General features: G+C 55.7%; 1 protein-coding gene across 3 annotated transcripts in view; it reads right to left on the bottom strand.

Moving 5' to 3' along the window:
- The window catches only part of HOMER2 (homer scaffold protein 2), a 615,401-nt gene that overhangs the window by 73,339 nt on the left and 522,835 nt on the right, over positions 1-19,227 (bottom strand). The window contains exon 1 of one of the 3 annotated variants that reach the window (XM_078449059.2): positions 18,197-18,674. The exons of 1 other annotated variant lie outside the window; for it this stretch is intronic. In XM_078449059.2, coding sequence (XP_078305185.1) covers positions 18,197-18,201 — 5 coding nt within the window. In that variant the 5' untranslated portion in view covers positions 18,202-18,674. Of the gene's footprint in view, positions 1-18,196; positions 18,675-19,227 lie in introns of those variants that run through there. One more of the 3 variants, XM_078449058.2, reaches the window with a different exon arrangement.

The following is a 19,227-nucleotide window of genomic DNA, read 5'->3' as shown; positions in this document are numbered from 1 at the left end:
AAGACCGTGACACAAACGACGGATGGACGGAGCCTCTCAGGGCAAAGCTGGCATCACGTCACATGCCACCGTCATCCTCTTTCAGGACATCGCCAGGGTGGTGCCAATTTCACCGAATGCGTGAAAGGCAGCTGTCGGAAGCCGCACCGATTTTCTGATTCTCCTGAGGAGAACCTCCGGGGCGCCCACCAGGCTCTCCCCTTGAGGGACGGGCCCCCAGAGGCTCCAGCGTGACCAGGCCTGGGTGACACCCCATTCTCAGGATACTCTACTTAATTATTTAAGGAATGAGACATTGTTTCCTTTGTGGGCAAAGCTTCCAGAACATTTAAAATTCATGGGAGAAGCCAAGGAGTGGCTTTTTTTAGCTCCCTTCCTTAAAGTGAGTGGTACGGCTTTCAATCAGACTCGTGGGATTCCAATTCCAGTTTTCCAGAATATTCCATCCTTGGTGAGGCATGCCTGCTTTTAGGGGGGAAAAAAAAAAAAAAGATTGAAAGAAGAAAACAAAACATAAAAACAAAAAAAAGAGGAAGCTCTGACAAAGCCAAACTCAATTAATCATCACTTTTGTCTCACAGGAGTCACTTGTCTGTGCCAAAGTAGGGCAGGAGTCCAACCGTCCCTCGGGACACGCGGGGCCCGCTAGGGGAGAAAGCTGTGCTCAACCCAGGCCCACGAGTGCCACAGGATGCCACACGGGGGAAGGGAACCCAGTGCCGCAGACCACGTGGGTGCGTGACGGGGCCCACGAGGGGGGCTCCCCACCCTGAATGGGACGTGGGGGTAAGCTCAGACAACACCACGGAGAACACAGTTCCCACACCACAGAGGAGCCAGCTGAGGCCCCCGAACAGGTGGAGGGCCCACTCCCCAGAATGATCTTTAATTCTCGCGGCTCCAGAAAGGCAGGCTTCCGGGGGCTCCTGCAGCCCAGAGCTGCACACCTGAGCACCCACGGGGGCCTCGTCTCCCCAGCAAAGCCCAGCCCATGAGATGCTCTCCCTGAGGACGGAGAAAACCCGGTCACACCCCAAGCCATTCTTCATCAGAACGGAAGATCTGGACAGAGTTTCTGCCAGTCACAGCCCCCGACCCCCAGCTTCTGTCGCCAGCCCGATGCGTACCCCACCTGTGACAGGTGCTCACAGGTTCCCCCAGATGCCCGCAGAGCCAAACCCTATGCCTCCCTCTCACTGAGCCAGGTTCCGGCAGCTGAGTCCACACAGAGCGAGCCCCGAAGGATGGCTGGCTGTCTGCATGGAAACTGCTCTCCTCTCCCCCTACCCTCACTCTCCGGCCCCAGTTCTCCCTCGCCAGTTAAATGCACCCCCAAGTCTTTTCAACAGTGGCTCTCATCTCTTTTTGGTCAAAGACCCCTTTGAAAATCTGATAAAAACGATGGATACCTCCCCAGAAAAGCACATACGTAGAATTCTCCATGGAGTTTGGGGGAAGGGGTGTTCACGGACCCCCGAGCTGCATGGAGAGACCACTCTTTAAGACACCCTCCTTCAGGCGCCTGGGCGGCTCAGTCGGTTAAGCATCCAACTCTTGGTTTCAGCTCAGGTCGTGATCTCAGTTCATGAGTTCGAGCCCCACGCCGGGCTCTGTGCTGACAGCGCAGAGACTGCTTGGGATTCTCTCTCTCCCTCTCTCTCTGCCCCTCCCCTACTCCCCTCGCACACACACTCTCTCTCTCAAAAATAAATAAACAAACTTTAAAAAACAAAAGACAGCCTCCTTCGAACCCCCCTCTCGGAACGTGTCCAGACCGCTCCCGCTCCGCTCCTCCTGAAGACATCTTTGCACACGTCTAAACCGGGATGAACTCCGGTGCCAGAACCCAGCATCCAGCTGCAGAGCAAAGCAGACCATCACCTCCTTTATTCCTGCCGCGTCACACTTGACTGAGGTCTTCAAAGCGTCGATCAGCGTTTGGGACGAACGCATCTTCGGGGCGGACCCAACACGGAGCTCACCTTCCCACTAGAAGGCCCGGAGTCCCTCCCAGGCCCGGGGAGATGCGCCCACGACCGCAACCCAGGACGTGAGCACTCCCCCCTTTCTCGGCCACTCGGCCCCACTCAGGCTCCAGGCTCCTCCCCGCACCGCCCCCTTCTCCAGGGACTCCCCGAAATCTGTCCCGAGGTCGGCAGGCACCGGCAGCCCAGCCGCAGGGGTGTTCCCCGCACCTTCCCGCCTTCCCCGAAACCGGGCCAGTCCCTGAAGGCCGCACGGCCACGCACACACCCGCACCCACACCGCTCTGTGCCTCTTGCCTTGCAGGTAAGGAGAATACAGGGGAGGCAGAGGATTCGGGCCCTGGTGGCCCCCACACGTGGCTCTCGCCATGGCCTCAGAGCCCGGCCATCCCCGCCACCTGCCTTGCAGCCAAGCTCGCCAGCCTCCACGTCACTTCCTGCCACTGATCAGGGGCTTCAGCTCCGGGCCCAGCTTCTCCCTCTGCCCACCTCCTGTCACTGTCACCACACACGTGGATGACCCCCAACGCCCCGGACTCAGCTCCTTGTCCTCCGCTGCAAGGCCCTCTTCGCCCCTTCAGGGCGCTCTCCCACAGCCGTCCGCGGGACCCCTCGCCACCGCCACCGGGAGAACGCCCCCTCCGAGTGCGACTTTCCAGCACGGAGGTACCTCCCACCCCACAGACTCCTCCAATCCACTGCCCGGCTCGCTCTCCACCAGCCACCTCCTGGCCTCACGCTCTCCCTCCACGCCCCCTACCCAGCCTGGGAGGTCTGTCCCTGCCACCCGTCCCGCGTGAACACCCTCCGCCCCAGCCTGGCGCGCCCCGCCATCCACCTCCTCCAGGCCCACACCCAGGCCACTGGGCAGCATCCCCAAAACTGGGCGGACACGTCTCCCTGTAAATTCCGGTTCTCTGACCTCAAACTGTCAGTCAGCAATGGCGCACAAGCGTGGGGCTCTCTAGCAGGCCCGCCGCTCACTCCCAGACAACCCGCACCTTCTCCTCCTCCGTGTTCCCACACCCTGCCCTCCACCCTGGCTCTCGGCACGTGACCCCGCCCCACGCTTCTTGGAGAAACCAGGAGCACCACCAGAGCCCAGGTTTCTTCCACCAAATGCACACCTGCCTGTATCTGCTCCTGCCGCGGCCCCCTCCCCTCCTTCCCGTGGCAGGGCGCCTCCCTCGCCCCTCCAAGCCACAGCCCTTCCCCGGTGCTGAACCCCACCTCTGCCGTCTTCTCAGGGCCGAGGCTCCCCTGTCATCCCTGCCAGCATCCACGTGTGCTGGGGCTCTCCTACCTTAGATACATTTGCTTTGTTTGTCTGCTTGCTGTTTTTGAGAGAAAGAGAAAGAACGAGAATGGGCAGGGGAGGGGCAGAGAGATCAGGAGACAGAGGATCCCAAGCGGGCTCTGCACTGACAGCGGAGGGCCTGACTGGGGGCTCAGAATCACAAACCATGAGATCGTGACCTGAGCTGAAGTCGGGTACTCAACCGGCTGAGCCACCCAGGCGCCCCTTAAATACACTTCTCCTTCACCGGCAGCCTCTTATGAGATCGTCCTACTCTCTGCTCCCCTAACAGCCAACCCCCTTCCCAGCCTCCTTCGCTGTCCCAGCGCGAGGCTCCCAGCCCCACCTGACCACTGACCCAGCTCACGCCAGGGCGTCAGCAGGTGCCACTGTCATCTGCTCAGAGTGCAGCTCTCAGCAGTGCAGCGTGGGGGGTCCAAGCCCTCCTCCCGAGACGCTCCTCCCCCAACTTCTTGGCCGGCTCCTCGTCCAGTACCAGCGAGGAGACAAGGGGTGCTCTGGGCTCGGCCCCCAGCCCCCTCCTCCCCTGCCCACCCTCCCTCCACCATGACCTTGTCCCGTCTCCAGACTGACGTCTGCTGAGCCCCACAGGCGTGTAGTGACCTGCCTTCTCCCCAGCTGCACTCACCACCTCAAGCGGGACACGTGGATCCTTGACCTTGACTCCCCCGGCCTCACTCCTGACCTGCTCCTCCTCCAGGCTTCCCCACATCTACTGGGTGCTTAACCCGGAAACCACAGGAGTCCTCCTTATTTCCTCCCTCTCTCTCATCCCTTACCCCCCAGCTAGTCCCTCCGAAGGTCCTGGCAAACCCATCTCCAAGCTCCCGTTCCTTCCCCTCTCCTCTGCCACCTTCTTAACCTCGGACAGTGCCCTCCGTCACCGGTCACCCGGCGCCCAGGAACCCCAGCTCTTGCTTCCGCACTCGCCCCCTGCCCGTCCAGGCTCCACAGAGCGCAGGGGGATCTTCTTACAAGCTGAGGAGTGGGTCACCTCCCTGGTAAAACCCTCCAATCTCACTGACTTCAATTTCTCAAACACTCCAGGCAGCTCCTGCCCACTCTGTCTGTACACCTGCTCTCCCCTCCACCTGGAATGCTCTGTTCCTGTTCTTCACACGAGGCAGCAGCTTAACTGTCACGTCTTCGGGGAGGCGTCTGGAGCCACACGCTCCCAAGCCCGTCTCAGCCCTTGCGGCTTTCCCTCGCACAACCTGCAGTCATTTTGTTTGCAAATCCATTCACAACTGGTCTTTTGCTTTGTTTTTGTTTTTTTGGTAATGGGGAGACAACGGGAGTCTTTCTCCTTCACCAAAATGTAAATTCCGTGGTGAGAGAAACCATGTCTCATTCACTCATTATTGATTCCATGTTGAAACGATGATGTTTTGGGTATACTGGCTTAAAACACATTGAACTTATTTCACCTGTTTCTTTTTGCTTGTTTACTGTTTTCATTTTATCTTCGAGAGAGACAGAGAGAGAGAGGAAGAGAGTGCAAGCAGGGGGAGAGGGGCAGAGGGAGAGAGAGAATCCTAAGGAGGCTCCACACTCAGCATAGAGCCTGATGTGAGGCTCGACCCCACAACCTTGGGACCATGACCTGAGCCGAAATCAAGAGTCAGATACTTAACCGACTGGGCCACCCAGGTGCCCTTCTTTTTGCTTTTTATTTTTTTTATTGTTTTTCAAGTTTATTTGAGAGACAGAAAGAGCACATGAGTGGGAAAGGAGCAGAGGAGAGAGAGAGAATCCCAAGCAGGCTCCGTGCTGTCACCGCAAAGACCAACGTGGGGCTCAATCCCACAACCCTGGGATCATGACCTGCGCCGAAATCAAGAGTCAGATATTTAACCGACTGAGCCACCCAGGTGTCCCTCTTTTTGCCTTTTTTTTTTTAATGCGGACATTAGAACATGAGAAATTCCGTATGTGGCACTGATGTTTCTATTGGACTGTGCCGGTCCGGTTGGCCACGATAGGGGAGACGCAGATCATGGTAATATGTTGACATAACTCTGCATTATAATGACACGTTTTGTGTGATTAACGACACAGGGGGGCATGGGCCAAGTCCTCAGTGTATCCAGAAGGCAGGCAGGTCAGGCTAGGTTACAGCAGGCCTGAAATGCCAACTAAGGAGGAAGAAGTCACAGATCACTGCTACCGAGCCGGAGGCCTTGCAAGGAGCTTACGTCAACCGTTCGATCCATGTGCCCAGGTGAAGGCTGACACCGGGATGACAGAGGATGTGTTTCAACATGGTCACAGGGCAGATATCCTAACGCCCATGCCAGCTCTGGTGTATTCCCAGTCCTCTGTGAAAGAACATGCAGTCTAGATATTCCTGTCTGCACAAGACTCTGTGCTCCCATCTCCTCCTCTCCCCTTCTGAAAGAATAAGGGGCGCCTGGGCGGCTCAGTCAGTTGGGCGTCCAACTTCAGCTCAGGTCATGATCTCACAGTCTGTGAGTTCGAGCCCCGCGTCGGGCTCTGTGCGGACAGCTCAGAGCCTGGAGCCTGCTTTAGATTCTGGGTCTCCCTCTCTCTCTGCCCCTCCCCGGCTCCTGCTCTGTCTCTCTCTCTCAAAAATAAATAGACATTAAAAAAAGCCTTTTTTAAAGAATGAGGCTCATCTAAAGCGACACGGTATTTTTATGACTTGGTTTCTCTGACCATCTCGGCTCTGGGCCATGGTGAGACTCCCTGAATGGGACTGAGCAGAGACTGACGTGCAGGAGCAACCAGCCCATCTTCCACGAGACACCTGCTAGGCCAGGAGGGGGTTGGGGGGAAGCCACCACCACCCTCCTCCAACCCTCAGGCGTCGAGCTCACCCTCCAGGTCAGCACATTAATGTTCGTCCCTCCAAGAGATTATCTGCTCCCGTGGAGCAAGGAAATCCACTTCTCACAGAGGTTAATAAACTTACAGATCTCATTACTCGAAGAGGTCATGCTGGCAAGAATTTTAATGCGTTTTTTAGAAAGGGTCTGGAATAATTATTACAACAGAACAATGGCTACTCGGAGGAGCGAGGGCAGAAAGGTGACTGATGGGGACAGAGCAGCTCCCCCTCCGCCCGCGCAGCGTCCCCCCACTGTGGACAGCACGGCGCTAGGAGTCCAGGCAGGGTGGCCGTCTCTGTAACGCCCACCGTCTGGGGCCGGGACCACCTGCCTCTGCTCTCGCTCCCAGGTCGCCGGGCGTGTTAGCGAGTTTTCTAGCTGTGGTGACTGGCACCTTCACGGACTCACGCTCTTGGGACCCCCAACTGAGCCCTCAAGGCTACTCACCAATGTGGATGTGCCTCCAGCTCACTCCCGGCCCCGACGTCCACGACCAGATGCACCAAACCATTTACCTCTTCCCGATCTACCCCGGTCCTCCGCTCAGTTCGTTAGCTCAGGCTGAGAAGGAACAGCCAGCCAACCAGATTAACCCAGCCCCTCGTTCCCCTTCCCGCCGTGGCCTCAGGATGCCTCCATTCCTGCTCCTTGCCTGGTCTCAGGGGACGACCCTCCAGGGCCCCTCCGGAGGCTTACTCCTCCCCTGAGGCTCCAGCTCTAGCTGCCTCCTGCCCCCAGCCTCACCGGCTCTCACTTTTTCTAGTATCTTCAATCTCCTCCTCTTCTTTGCCCTCAGCTCCCAACACGCTCAGTTTATCACACAAAGTCAAGCTTCCTTCCACCCTGACTCGCCCACAAGCTCTCCTGCATTTTCAGCCAGATGGTCCACTCCTCACCACATACCCACTCCGTGAAAGGCCTTAAGTGGATTGGAGCTTTACTCTGGGCTAGAGCTCCCCTTAGAATCCACCCTGCCCTAACACCATTCCCCACACAGTGGTGGTTGGGGTACGCGTAGGTCCCCACCCTTCTCCAAGCTTTCCGAGGCCTCCGTCCAAGAGCAGCCGCCCCACTCAGTGTCCTCACTTCTGGCCTCTCTGTCTCATCTACTGGCTCCTTCTCCATCCCTTCAACTGTCACTCTTACCCAGAGCTGCACGGGTCATCTCCCTGACCCGTCCTCTCCTTGGGAGACCGAATCCAGAGGTGACAGCTCCCAAATCTGTACCTCTGGTTCTACTTTGACTGCTGAGCTCCAGAGCCGGATTTCTACTTAGAGAGGCCACCCTGTGGAAGACCCACCACAGATGGGAATTCATCATCTCCACCCAAACTAAACTCTCATAATTGCCCCCCCCACAAAAAAAAAAAGTACACCTCCCCTTGTGTTCCCAACCTCAGCCAATGGCACCAGTTACACGGTCGAGAAACATCTGAACGGTTGGCAACCCAGCCTCTCCCTTTCTCTCATCCCAGCAATCAAGAGCCGTGGGTCCACTGGCCACATGACTTCCACAGGGGATCTGGCCCCCAGGAAGAGCATCTCAAGAACACGGACTTTGCTCTCAGACTCAAGCTGGATTCCCAAATTCTGCCACCTTCCTCTGGGACCTTGAACAGATCATGGAATCTCCCCAGGCCAGTTTCCCCAACGACGAACTCGAGGGCTGCTGTAGGAGTTCAATGGGATGTAGTATAAACACAACAGTTGCAACCTACCAGCATCTCAGGAACGGACGGCTTCATTTGTGCCCCAATTAACAACTCTCTAGGAAAGATCCTCGAGCCCTCCCAGCCCCAGCGAGGCCCCTTGCATGTATTTTCTGTTTTCTCGTATCACGTGCATTCCCCAAGCCTGTCCCGGATCCGTTACAGAACAGGAGGGGGTTGACACCACATACACCTGTGTCACGTCTTCTCTCTCCCCTCCACCCCTTCTCCTCCTGACATTCTGCGTGCAGACTGCGGCTCGGTCCGGCAAGCCTCTTCTCCCCAGTCCATTAACCCTCCGCACCGCCCCCCTCACTACTGTCTCTGGAACGATGTTCTCCACCCAAGTACCATTGTCGTCTTCAAGCCTAAAAATGTCCTCTCATTGCCTGCAGACTGAGTCCACAACTCCTCAGCTACGCACCACACTTCCTCCTCCTGCCTCCAGTCATCTGCTCCCCCAGCTCCCTGCCTGCCGCCTCTGCCAGGCCTCATTCTTCGGTACCAGGACTCCCCTACCTGTGGCCTTGCCCCTGGCTGGCTCCTCGCCACCCACGGGATTAAGTCCCAACACCCTGCCACAAAGGCCTTTCCCTCATGCCTGTACCTTCCTGACCTTCTGAGCACTGGACCTGGCCGTGTACTCCCTCCCTCCCCTCTCTGCCCAGAACTCACAGCTACAGCATATCAAAATGTGTTGCCTTTAACCCTCACAACCACCCTATGATGTTGGTGCCATTATTATGCTAATTTCACAGATGAGGAAACTAAAGCTCGGAGGCAGGCAGGGTCTCACTCTGGGTCATGCAGCCAAGTGAACGGGACGCCAGGACTGAGTCCAGGGTCTCTGTGCTGGACCTCCATGCCTCCTCGCTTCCCATGGGCGTGAGCAGCTCTCCCCATCGAAATGTCTCCCACCGCCCACCCCAAACTCCTACTCCTCTGCCTGGGAAACTCCTACCCACCCTTCAAGACCCAGTTTGAAGGTCACCTCCTTCAAGAAGCCTTCTCAAACCTCTTGCAGAGGGAAGCATGTTATCCTTGTTCGTATTTCAAGAACGAGGCTCATCTCGTTGCCCTAATGTCCTGCTCACCATCCTTCTCTCTTGGGAGGGCAGAGCCCCTGTTCTACAACCTCTAACTTCTTGGCTCCTGGCCCAGAGATGGCGCTCAGCAGCTAAGTGGTGGTCATTGGTCAGGCAGGAGCCGATGAAGAGTTGAGGGGGGATGAGGAGGGAGTTCAGACCCCTGGGAGCGGGTGAGGGCCACGAAACGCCAGGCCCTGAAACCCACGGGTGCATAGCCCACACGGCCCCCTGGCCCCATGTTGATCCCTTAGGTAATGTCTGTTTAATGTCCACCTTCCTCGCTACACTGTAAGCGTCATGGGACCACAAACATTCACCACTCTGTTCCTGGCACCCCAAAGTGGACGGCCTCTTGAATTTCTTGAAGGAACGAGTGAATGATCACGCGAAGGGCTCTCTGACCAGCAACGTAAGTCATTAGTCTGAACCCACAATGGGGAGCAACCCCTCATTTCGTTGCCCACACTGACACCTCCCCGTGAAAGCAACCGGCCGGCAGCCTGGCGTTCTTGTTGGCAAATGTGGGTCGGCTCTCCTGACCGTGCCCATCCTCTGCCGGTGACTGCCCTCCACCCACACAGCCTGTGGCGTTTTGTGCTGCGAGCAAGGCTCCAGAGGGCAAACTTCATATCGTCAGGGTCACCCGATGACGGGAACGACTCCAGCACCGCTCAGGACTGGGAGCAAGCAGCTGAGAGGATCAAAGATCAGGGACACTCTGGCCACATATTCCAGAAGGTTCCTCAGGGGTCAGCTGCCAAACCCCCACCCAAAGCAGAAACGATGGTGATGTCGATGACAGTAATCACAGACCTGGCCACCACATGCTGAGTACTTATGTGTCGGGCACTATGCTGGACGCTTCACACACATTCCCTTGTTTGTGGTCACTTTACTGTGCATTTAACAGATGAAGATGTGGGGGTGCCTGGGTGGCTCAGTTGGTTAAGCGTCCGACTTCAGCTCAGGTCATGATCTCACGGTCTGTGAGTTCGAACCCCGCGTTGGGCTCTGTGCTGACCACTCAGAGCCTGGAGCCTATTTCAGATTCTGTGTCTCCCTCTCTCTCTGACCCTCCTCCGTTCATGCTCTGTCTCTGTCTCAAAAATAAATAAACGTTAAAAAAAAATTAAAAACAAAAACAGATGAAGACAGTGACATCTGAGAGATGAAATGACTTGTCCAAGCTCACACAGCCAGGGGCTGGGGATCTGACTGCATTTAACCCTGCTCCGTGCCCCCCCCCCCCCCCCCCCCCCCCCCCCCCGCTACAGGCGGCCCTCCATGACAGGGAACTGGCCACCACGTAAGAATGACAGTTCTCTCTTGAGTCACTCAGAGGCGTCAGAGAGCTCTTTCCCGACCTGCAGAGCTCAAATCTGCCTGGGCACCTGCTCTACTAGAAGCTCCTCTCCCGGCCCTTTGGAGCCTCCCAGAACAGCTCCACTCCTTTTCCCCACGAGGACCTTCTCTGTCATCTCCCTCCCCGAGGACAACACAAGTCAAAGCGCCTCTCCTTTCCTCCATGTATCTGAGCAACTCCATTAAAAGTTTTCCCAATTAAAGATCCCAGAAGGAATCCAATACCCAGGCAGCAGGGTCTGCAATATTCCTCACTAATTGGATCCCTGTGGACACCCCCTACCCAATAATCCACAGACGACAGTGCCCCCCCCACCCAAGACCCAGAGGACAAATGGTCTCAGTCCCCCCCCCCCCCCCCCACCAAACGGCCTCAGGTGCCACTGCCTGTGACGTCCCCAGGACAAGGCACAAAGAAAGGGGCCTGCCAGAGCCCCTCCCTTAGCGGGACCCAGCCTCGATTCGGCTGGAGGACACCTGCACGCCAAGAGGTTTCTTTTTTATTATTATTATTATTTTAATGTTTTATTTATTTTTTAGAGAGAGTGTGAATGGGGGAGGGGCAGAGAGAGGGGGACAGAGGACCTGAAGCAGGCTTTGCACTGACAGTAGAGAGCCCAATGTGGGGCTCGAACTCACAAACCGAACCGCAAGATCATGACCTGAGCCAAAGTCAGACACTCAACTGACTGAGCTACCCAAGCCCGCCCCCCCCCCCCCCCCCCCCCCCCCCCCGCCAAGGGATTTCTCAATGCACATCTCTCAGGCTAAACTCTTTGGCTGGTGGCGACACCCCGGTCCCCAATTCCCCAGCTGAATAATAATAATAATAATAATAATAATAATAATAATACGACTATCAACCAGGGTTGTGAATAAAAATGTGTTTTTCTCCTTAAATCTCTCTAGTCGTTGACAAATGTCTAAATGTGTTCCCCACAAGCATATTTTTATTCTAACAAGCTAATTTGAACTATAGTTTAAATAAATTCTCCCAGAACGATACCATATGACTAACAGCGCTCAGAGGCAAAACTACTGGAGACTCTGCTGTAGTTGAGCAGAGACTTCCAACCCGGTACCTTCCCACACAAGCGCACCCCACTAGGAAACTGGGCCACGATGCCAGTGCTCACCTCCAAACGCATAACACGACCGAGGGCAGCCTATGTGCACGGTGTCTAGAAATACAGAAAACAAAGAGCTGGATGCAACCGACTGAGCCACCCAGGCGCCCCTGCCTGTGTTGGCTGAGACGTGTCACAGGATTTATCCAGCTTGTGTGTGTGTCTGTGTGTGTGTGTGTGTGTGTTAATTGCCTTACAACCGAAGCAGGGAATAGAACGTCCTTCCAGTATATATGTCCCTGCCAGCCCTCTCGCCAAGGGAATTCTCCAAAGGAGGGGCCGCGGTGCCCACCAGACAAAGGGCTTTGAAGCACCATGCTTTCTGCTCACGGAGAACCTTCCTGTCCAGGTCTGCAAGCGGAATCACTCTGCCCTGGTATTTCCAAACAAGCAGAAATAGTTTGAGCAGCTGGGTCCTCGTCCACCAACCACCCTTAGCAACAACGATGAATTCTTGATGTTCTCACCAAGATTCACCAAGGAGCAGTGACTCACCCAAAATTACGCAGCCACTGCAAATTACCCGATGTTAATTGTGATCCTGGTTTCTCTACCATTTCTTTCCTTTGGTAATTCATTTAGAGCAACCGATTGCTTGAAAGAATTGTCAAAATGTCTTTTTTTTTTTTTTTTAATACGCTGCCTTGTTCTACAGAGGATTTAAGCGAGTTTACAAAGATGTATAAAATTTAGCAAAACGACAAATTACAAGTAGGTGTGGATTTAAAAGATGACATATATTTGGGGCACCTGGGCGGCTCAGTCGGTTGAGTGTCCGACTTCAGCTCAGGTCATGACCTCACAACGGTTTGTGAGTTTAAGCCCCGCGTCGGGCTCTGTGCTGACAGCTCAGAGCCTGGAGCCTGCTTCGGATTTGGTGTCCCCCTCTCTCTCTGCCCCACCCCTGCTTGTGCTCTGTCTCTCTCTTTCAAAAATGAATAAACATATAAAAAGTTAAAAAAAAAAAAAGAGATGATGTATATTTATAGTCACCGTCATGAAAAGATGTCCACTCAAGGTATTTTAAGTTGAAAAACTTATGTTACAAAACAGATGTAGGAGATGATTCCATTTCGTTAAAAATACATTTGTTCTAGGTAGCCCTACGTCTAGACGCAGAGACACACGTACATGCAGAGAAATCTGCAAAGACAGACATCTGATTGCCCAGGGAGGCTATCCCTGAGACGTGGGATGACAAGTAATTTTCACTTCCTTCTTCATGCTGTTATTTTTTAGTATGAACGTGCAACATTTTTATAATTAGGGGAAGAAAAGCAAAGCTATTTTCATTTTGTTAAAAAAAAAAGAGAGAGAGAAGTAAGAGGAAAGGAAGGGCCATCCGACAGAACAAAGAATAAAGGTAACGAACGAGGGCTGGTAAGTCTGCCGAGGGTGACCGCACATTTAACTCTAGTTCCCCGGGAGCCGTTACAGAAAAGAAACCCACTATTGACACAAGTCATGAGGTCCACTTGACAAGAACAAACCACCTGCTTTGCTCTGAGTCTGTTTCCAGCAAGAATGATGGCACGTCCCCCAAAGTGAAGGTCAACCCAAAGAGTGGTCATTCCTTGCTATTCATTCATTCATGCGTGCATGCATTCATTCCATACACGCCTAGTTAGGGCCTACTCCATTGTATATTCTTCCAACTCTGACACGGAATGTGAAACTAAGGGCTGCCTACGTGAGGACGGTGATCATCAATGCTAACAGCACCCTGGTAGTCCCTGTAGCATACGGGGGCATCTGTCCTACATGTCCCAAATAGGCGGGCACTGCCTCTGACACCCTTTGCGTTACAACATTTCATTGAAACACACACATGAAGCTGGTACTTCTACACGTGGCTTTACCTCCGATTCGGAAATACGATCTCTGTTAAGGGCAGGAGTGACCTAGTAGGTCTGCTCATCCTGGATCTCCCAACAGACCCTCCCAATAAATGCCTTACAGACGAACAGATCGAATGAACCTTAGTAAAGTGAAGTTTAGAAAGCCCAAGACAGAACCAAGAAAGACAAGTTCCTTCAACAGATCTGAGAGACCGTATCTGTTTTTGTCAACACGAACCCAAAAGCAAAGTTCATACTCTGCGGGAGGAATGGAAAATTACACGAGAAGGAATGAACATCAAAGGAAAGCTACCCAGTATCGGTTACCGAAAGGAGGCCCAAGGTATTAGATCACCGCGATTGTTATCGCGCGGTGCAACGTAATCTTGGCCGGACAAAATAAAGGAGTGTAAACCAAAGCCTGACAGGACTACAGTCGGTCGTGTTTGTAAACACTGACAAAATCAGCCAAGAGTCACAACAGCAGGCAAGCTGGCTTTTCTGTTACCTTTTGCAGGCGAGTAAAAAGATAATTTATAACCCCAATACTCGGATGACAGCTGACAGCCTGAAAATTAACCCAAGTCATAATAAAAGCTAAGTGGCTTGCTTTAGCATTAAAAGAAAATTGCATCCAAATGTGATTTCTTTCTCTCTTGGCCCTTGTAACCCTCAATTAAGCAAGCCATATAAAAGGTGATCCCAAAATTATCACAGCTCCCAGGCCAGCATCCAAGCAAGGCTGCCCACCGCATTCAAGCATTAACTCCATCAAAAAAGTACTGGGGCCTACAAGGGGCCTGTCACTATGCCAGGTGTTAGGAGACACAGGTGACAAAGGTAAGCCCCTATCCTTGTGGGATGCCAGCAAGGACAGATTGTGACTAAGTTTAAAAAAAAAAAAAAAAAAAAGAAAGAAAGAAAGAAAGAAAAAAAAAAAAAAAAGCCCACATGATTGCAGGTGCGCTGTGGTGAGTAATCGCAAATAGGTGTGGCTGTGTTCGCAAGGAACGGCAGGGGTCGGAAAGGCTCTGCAGGTGACCCTGATGTGGGAATCTGAAGCATGAGGAGGAAGGTATTTGCAGAGCTAGGACAAGAACCTCCCAGGCAGAGAGAAGAGCAAGTTCAAAGATGCCCCCCCCACCCCGAGCAGGGCAAGAGGAGAAATGAGGCTCATGTTAGCAGAAGGCAGTGAGGGATGGACAGGGGACACTAGAGATGAGGCACAAGCCATCCCCCTGTGGCTGCAGGGTGTGCGAGGTGACCTGATCCGATTTGCAATTTTTAAAGCCAGCTACTTGGGCCCCCGTATGGAGAATGCACTGGAGATACCCAGAATGGGAGCTGGTCCAGGAAAGAGGCAATGGTGGTCAGGACCAGTGTGGGGGTTATGACCATGGGGACAGGTGGACACCAGACAGTATCCCGGAAGTAGAACCACGGGGCCCACTGACAGCGTGGACGTGGAAGGTAAGGGAGAGGAGAAGCAAGGATGATTCTTAGCAAGCAGGTGGACGGTGGGGCCACTGACTGGGATGGAGAAGATAAAGGGAAGGTCAGAACTGGAAGGGGCATCAGGAGCTCGTTCATGGACAAGAGTTGGAGGCCCCCAGAAGGGCTGTGCTGGAAATAAAAACGTGGGAGTCACCAGCAGGGGTGGGTGGATAACGTTACCTAGGAAGGGAGTGTTGACCGCACAGAGGAAGCAGGTCCGGTCCGTAAGCGGCCCATCATTCAGAGGTCAGACAGAGGTGCAAGACTGGACAGGAGCCATCAGGAAGGGGAGCAGAAAAGCAGGGGAGTGTGGTGGTCAGAAGCTGGCTGGAGGGGGGCGGGAACGGCCGAGAGGCTAAGGCAAGGGCACAAGCTATCAGCGACCCCACAGTCTGGGTGGGACTGCAGGGTGTGGAGCATGATCAAATGGTAGGCGAAGAAAGCCAGTGGACGCAGTGGCTTTGGGACAGATGTTTTCAGGGGAAGGGAAGCAAAGAAGCAGGAGAGAGATGCAAAATGACAGAAGCTATGGTGGTGCTCTCCAACATGGCGGCCACCACCATATGTGGCCATTTCAATGGAAATTAAATTACAAACTCAGGCCCTCGGTCACACTAGCCACGTTTCAAGTGCCCTAGAGCCACAGGTGGCTGGGGCCGGCCAAATTGGGCCATGCAGACACAGCACTTTTCCATCAGTGTGGAAAGTTCTACTGGACGGCCCTGAACCAAAGCATGTTTGTATACTGATGGGAAAGAGCCTGGACGGGGGGATGTGGAAGAACAGAGCAACGTTGCCGGACGAGGTGAGAGGGGGACAGGGTGGTGGGACAAGTGGGTGAAACAGGTGGGAAGCAAGACACGGGGCCACAGGGAGAGGAGACTCTCCTTGGTCCGTGGCTCCCATTTTGTTCGCGGAGGGAGGCAAGGTGTGGTGGGGAGGGGACAGACAGAGGTCTGAGGAGGAGAGAGAGTGTGCCAGCCAACAGCTGCCTCGGGAGTCAAAACACAACCTTACTGGGGAAACCACACAGTTAACGCAAAACACTTCACGGAAGAGAAGCGGAAACCGTGAGTGTCTGGAAGAGGACGAGCATCTGAAGTGGGAGAAGTAAACTCAGATTTTTTGTTTTTTTTCCTCTGAAGTCGGGGCCACGTCTACACAGTGCAGCCGTGACAGGGCTGCGGGGAGGGCCGCAATGAGGTTCTCTACTGGCTGCCCTTTCCTCCTTCCCCTCGTCCTACTCCACCATCTCGGAAAGGATGACATTGGTTCTATTTTGGGTGAAAACAGCTCCCTCCACCCTCCTCTGCCTGAACTGCTTATCCAGCCTGAACTCCATTTCAATTTACTGCCCTGGTTTGTCGGCACCCGTCAATTACGGAAGAAGCGCGTATATTAAAAAAAAATTTTTTTTTTCAACGTTTTTTATTTATTTTTGGGACAGAGAGAGACAGAGCATGAACAGGGGAGGGGCAGAGAGAGAGGGAGACAGAATCGGAAACAGGCTCCAGGCTCCGAGCCATCAGCCCAGAGCCTGACGCGGGGCTCGAACTCACGGACCGCGAGATCGTGACCTGGCTGAAGTCGGAAGAAGCGCGTATATTAAAACCGGCAGAAGTAGGCAGGACTTGCAGACCGGCCCTCACCTACACGGAGTAACAAGCCACGTACCGAACGACGGTAAAACTCCGTGAAAGCCACGCTCCATTTTCACAAGGTTCCCCCAAGCCGCTCCTCCCCGATGCTCCACAAACAAAAATTATCTTGACATTTCCTTTCAGCGTTTGTGAGTAAACACTTTCATTTCCACAGAACTATTTGATCTCAACCAACAGAGTTTCAACGTTCGTCTCTGGATCACGCAAGTGTGTTGAGTTCGTTTTGTGTTGTCTGGGGGAGGGAGGGAGAGCGTTAAAATGATCAGACCCCTTTTATCTCCTATCTGGAGACCTACATTTGCCAACTCCTTTTTCCCCATCAATTTCTTTTTTTTTTTTTTTTTTTTTTTTTTTGTAAAGTATGAAATCTGAGAGCCTCAAAGGTTCCCGGTGCACAGAGAGCGGCCTTTTCATAATCTACCAAGAGGTCGCCGGAAATGTTGCAGAAAACCCGCTTCCCAGCCAGCGTGCCTCTGGTAAAATCACCCCCAGTTTCTCCGTGTGGGAAATCTCCTGGACTGACGCCAACGTCTCAGGCGAATCTCTAGGCCCCTCTCGCCACCCCCCACCCCTCCCCCCACCCCCCACCCCTGCTCATGGAGCTCTGGACACTTCACCCAAACTCCTCTTGGCCTGCCTCTGGGTCCTCCAGACCCCACAGGTGAAGTTGGCCGGGAAAGAGGACTCCAGAAACGGCCTGGAGTGAGGCGCAACGGAGCCGCTGACCCACGGGAGCTAGGTCAGGCCACCAGGACCATGTCGCCCCTTCCACGCCTTCCCGATCCCACAGAGAAAACCAACATCTCCAGACGCACCCAGGAGCCGTCTGGGGGTCCCGAGAAGGGCTGTCTGGAGGGCGCTGAGCACACAGCAGGAGGCAGACACGCGGAAACTCTGGTTCCCTGACCCCCAGCGCCAGCCCCACGCCCCCTGGCAGGCTGTGACTTCCCCTCTGCGGAGGCACCAAATGTCCCTCCACAAACGCCCGCCGGCTGCCCCCCCCCCCCCGGGGGCAGTCGCCCGACCACCGAGGGCCTCAGTTTCCGCATCTGTAAATCGGGCTACAGAGCTGTTCCCTGAAAACGGACGGCCCCTCACCGCCCCGTGCTCCCATCGAGCGAGCAGATGCAAGGAGTTAATCGTGTTATTAGCACCGTGGCTCCCTGACTCACAGCGCCTACTGCTCACGGAGACGCCAAGGAGAAATCAATCCTGCTTTTTCAAATGACTTTATATACTCACAAGCATTAGTCACTCCGACAGAGTATTTCAACTTCTCCCCCTGAGCCTCTTACTCCGTCGTGTCCGAGGCCGGAGCCTCAGCCCGGCTCCTTCCGCACTCCCTCACCCCCATCCCGCTCCAAGCAGAGTCCGAACCCACTATTCCTACGCCGGGGTGGGGGGGTGTGGGGGGGGGGTCAGGATTACTCGGTCTGCTCCCCTTCCAGGAAAACTTCTATTTCCATTCGGCTTGTCACGAACCCCGCCGCGGAGGACGACACACTGCCCCGCGCGCTCGCACACACAGGCCCCGGAGTTGACCGCGCGCCCGGGGCCGGCTCGGAGGCGGCGGGCCACCGCGCGGGGGCCCCAAGTCCGCGCCCCGGCCGGGCCGCCCCTGCCGGGGACCCGCGCGCGCGCGCGCGCGAGGCGGAGGGCGCGGGGTCGACGGCCCCCCACCCCCGGCCGGCCGCGCGCCCGTCCCCCTCCCCCCGGACCCCCCGACGCGCGGAGAGGGCGCCGGCCCCCCGGGGGGCTCCCTCACCCCATCTCCGGCGCTGCTCCGGCGGCCGCTCCGACGGGCCCTCTGGCGCTCGCTCTCCGCGCGCTCCGCAGCCGCTCCCCGCGCCGCACATGCGGCGGCCCGTGCGCGCCCGGCTCAGCCCCGGCGCCGCTCCATGCCGCGGGGCTGCGCGGCTGCCGCTGCCGCTGCCGCCGCCGCCGCCGCCTGGCGCGGGCGGGCGGGGGCTGGGCCGGCGGGGGCGGGGCGGCCGCGCTCGGGCCCCGCCCCGTCCCGCCCCGCTCCCCGCGCCGGCTCCTTACGTAACCTCGGGGGGCCCCCCGGCCGCGGCGCCGGGCAGAGGGCGGGGGGCGTCCCCCCGCGCCGCCGCGCGCTCCCCGCCCGCCTCCCGGGAGGCCCCCTTCCCTCGGCGAGCGGCGTGGGCGCGCCCCGGGCGCTCGGCGCAGTGCCCGCAGCGAGCATCCCGCCGGTCCGACCCAGAGCCCCGCTCGCAGCCGGAGGGACTTTGGGGCCACCCTGCGATTGCGGATGAGGGAACTGAGGCCGCGGGAGGGGAAGTGAGTTGCGCAAGGTCACGTATTCAGATCAGAGCTCAGATCTCCAGGATCGGAGATGGGCACGGCCACGCCCCTCCTGGAAGCCCACCTGGGTGTTGCCGTCCGTTGCCAGGCTGGGCGGCTCAGGGTACCCGCTGCCATGAAATTCCGGAAAGCCAACGTGGCGGGGAGGATCCGGCACCTGCAGCAGGTGTTCTGGGCTCTTCCCAGCGTGAAGGTGGGACAGGGCTTCCAATTACAGTGTAATAGCTTTTAAGGAGGCTTAGTTAAGCTTGGTTTTATTCTCAGAGCAAGGGAAATGGAGATGGCAAAAGAGGAATTTAAAGACGAGCGGTCTCTTAATCCCCTTTCCACACATCGTGTCCTGGTTCCCTACTAAAGGCTGGCACCGGGACTAAGCTAACCTCCATCCCCGAGGGCCTCCCACCAGATCATCTTCTGCTGAGAACACACTGCCCACATAAGCCTGCCATCTGAGGACAGCGGGGGGGAGGGGGG

This window comes from Panthera onca, chromosome B3 (genome assembly GCF_046562875.1).
Source record: "Panthera onca isolate mPanOnc1 chromosome B3, mPanOnc1 haplotype 2, whole genome shotgun sequence".
NCBI lineage: Eukaryota > Metazoa > Chordata > Mammalia > Carnivora > Felidae > Panthera > Panthera onca.
This window is presented reverse-complemented; position numbering and strand designations above follow the sequence as displayed.